General features: G+C 44.2%; 1 protein-coding gene across 1 annotated transcript; it reads right to left on the reverse strand.

Annotated features, from left to right (window-relative positions):
• Positions 1-15: 15 nt before the first annotated feature.
• Positions 16-753, reverse strand: LOC108357322 (inhibitor of growth protein 5-like; the record flags this gene model as incomplete). The annotated part of the gene is made up of 3 exons (XM_017608410.1): positions 723-753; positions 596-667; positions 16-486 (listed from the first exon to the last, which is right to left on the reverse strand). Coding segments are annotated over exons 1-3 (574 nt in total), but the record flags the coding sequence as incomplete, so codon positions are not given.
• Positions 754-1,224: the final 471 nt, after the last annotated feature.

A 1,224-nucleotide genomic window follows, 5' to 3' on the forward strand; every position in this document is an offset into this window, starting at 1 on the left:
TGTTGAGGCACATGCCCTCGATGATGACGTCGGCGGCCGAGTCAAAGGCCTTCGTCCTCTTGCGGCCCCGTTTGCCGTCCTTGTTGCTGCCGCCACTCCCACTAGGGCCACCACCGCCCCCTCCACTGCCGTGGCCGCCCTTTTCGCCGCTGGCCGCGTCCGAGTTTGCCTGCTTCTCCTTCACCTTCTCGATCTCGTCGTCGATCTGAGTGATCTGTTTGTCCACCAGGTTGTACGTCTGCTGCGAGAGCTGCATTTTCTCCTCGCAGAGGTGTTGCGCTTGAGAGTACAAAATGTGCACCTTTTCCATCTCCTCCTGTTTCTGCTCCGGCGTGAGGGTTTCTGCCCGGGCGAGGTACTGGTCGACCNGCGCTTGAGAGTACAAAATGTGCACCTTTTCCATCTCCTCCTGTTTCTGCTCCGGCGTGAGGGTTTCTGCCCGGGCGAGGTACTGGTCGACCATGGCATCAGCCTGCCTGGTCAGTTCTGTTGGTAATGGTTGTTTTATAAATAGGAGAGAAAAAAAGAGAAAAATTGGGAGTTAGACAAGTTAGAAATGAACAATGGACTGGGTTTTTAAAACATGACAACTTACTTTGAACCTTCTGGTCAAGGTCGGTTATTAGACTTAGGTTTCTCCGGACATTACAGGGTAAGTTGTGTATGCCTGAAAGAGAAAGAAAAGTTAGTTTTGAGATAAAAAGCACAAATAAAATTCATACTTTCAAGAAACGGATCCAAAATTCCAGACATTTCTGCAAACTTTTTTGAAAAGGAGAAAGTTTCTGAGGAAGTCAACAAAGCTAATTTCTTTTGCTTTATCGTTCTTTGTTTTAAACTTTTTTAATTGAAGATAACAAATCGAAATCAAGGTAAAAACAACAATAGTCAACGTAAACTGCTTAAAATTGGCGCATTAGCAAGCGCTCAAGAAAAAAAGAAAACATTTTTTTATTTTTGTGGGTCATTCGTAGAAGACGTAACTTTTGTTATTTCAAATCAGATCTGCTTGATTTTCACCCACTTCAAAACTGCGCAAGCAAATATTCAAGGTATTTTTTGTGATTGACAAGTTTCAATGATATCAAGTTTTTATTGAATTAAAAACAAATTGTGCCTTGCAGCAAGCAAAACTCGAATACTCTTTTTTAGGAAGCAGGGTGATTCTGGCTGGCGCCACAACAACAACGGTTCACAACAACAAGAGGATGAGGAGGACAGGAG

This window comes from Rhagoletis zephyria, unplaced genomic scaffold (genome assembly GCF_001687245.7).
Source record: "Rhagoletis zephyria isolate East Lansing unplaced genomic scaffold, Rhagoletis_zephyria_1.1 Rzeph_scaffold_74503, whole genome shotgun sequence".
NCBI lineage: Eukaryota > Metazoa > Arthropoda > Insecta > Diptera > Tephritidae > Rhagoletis > Rhagoletis zephyria.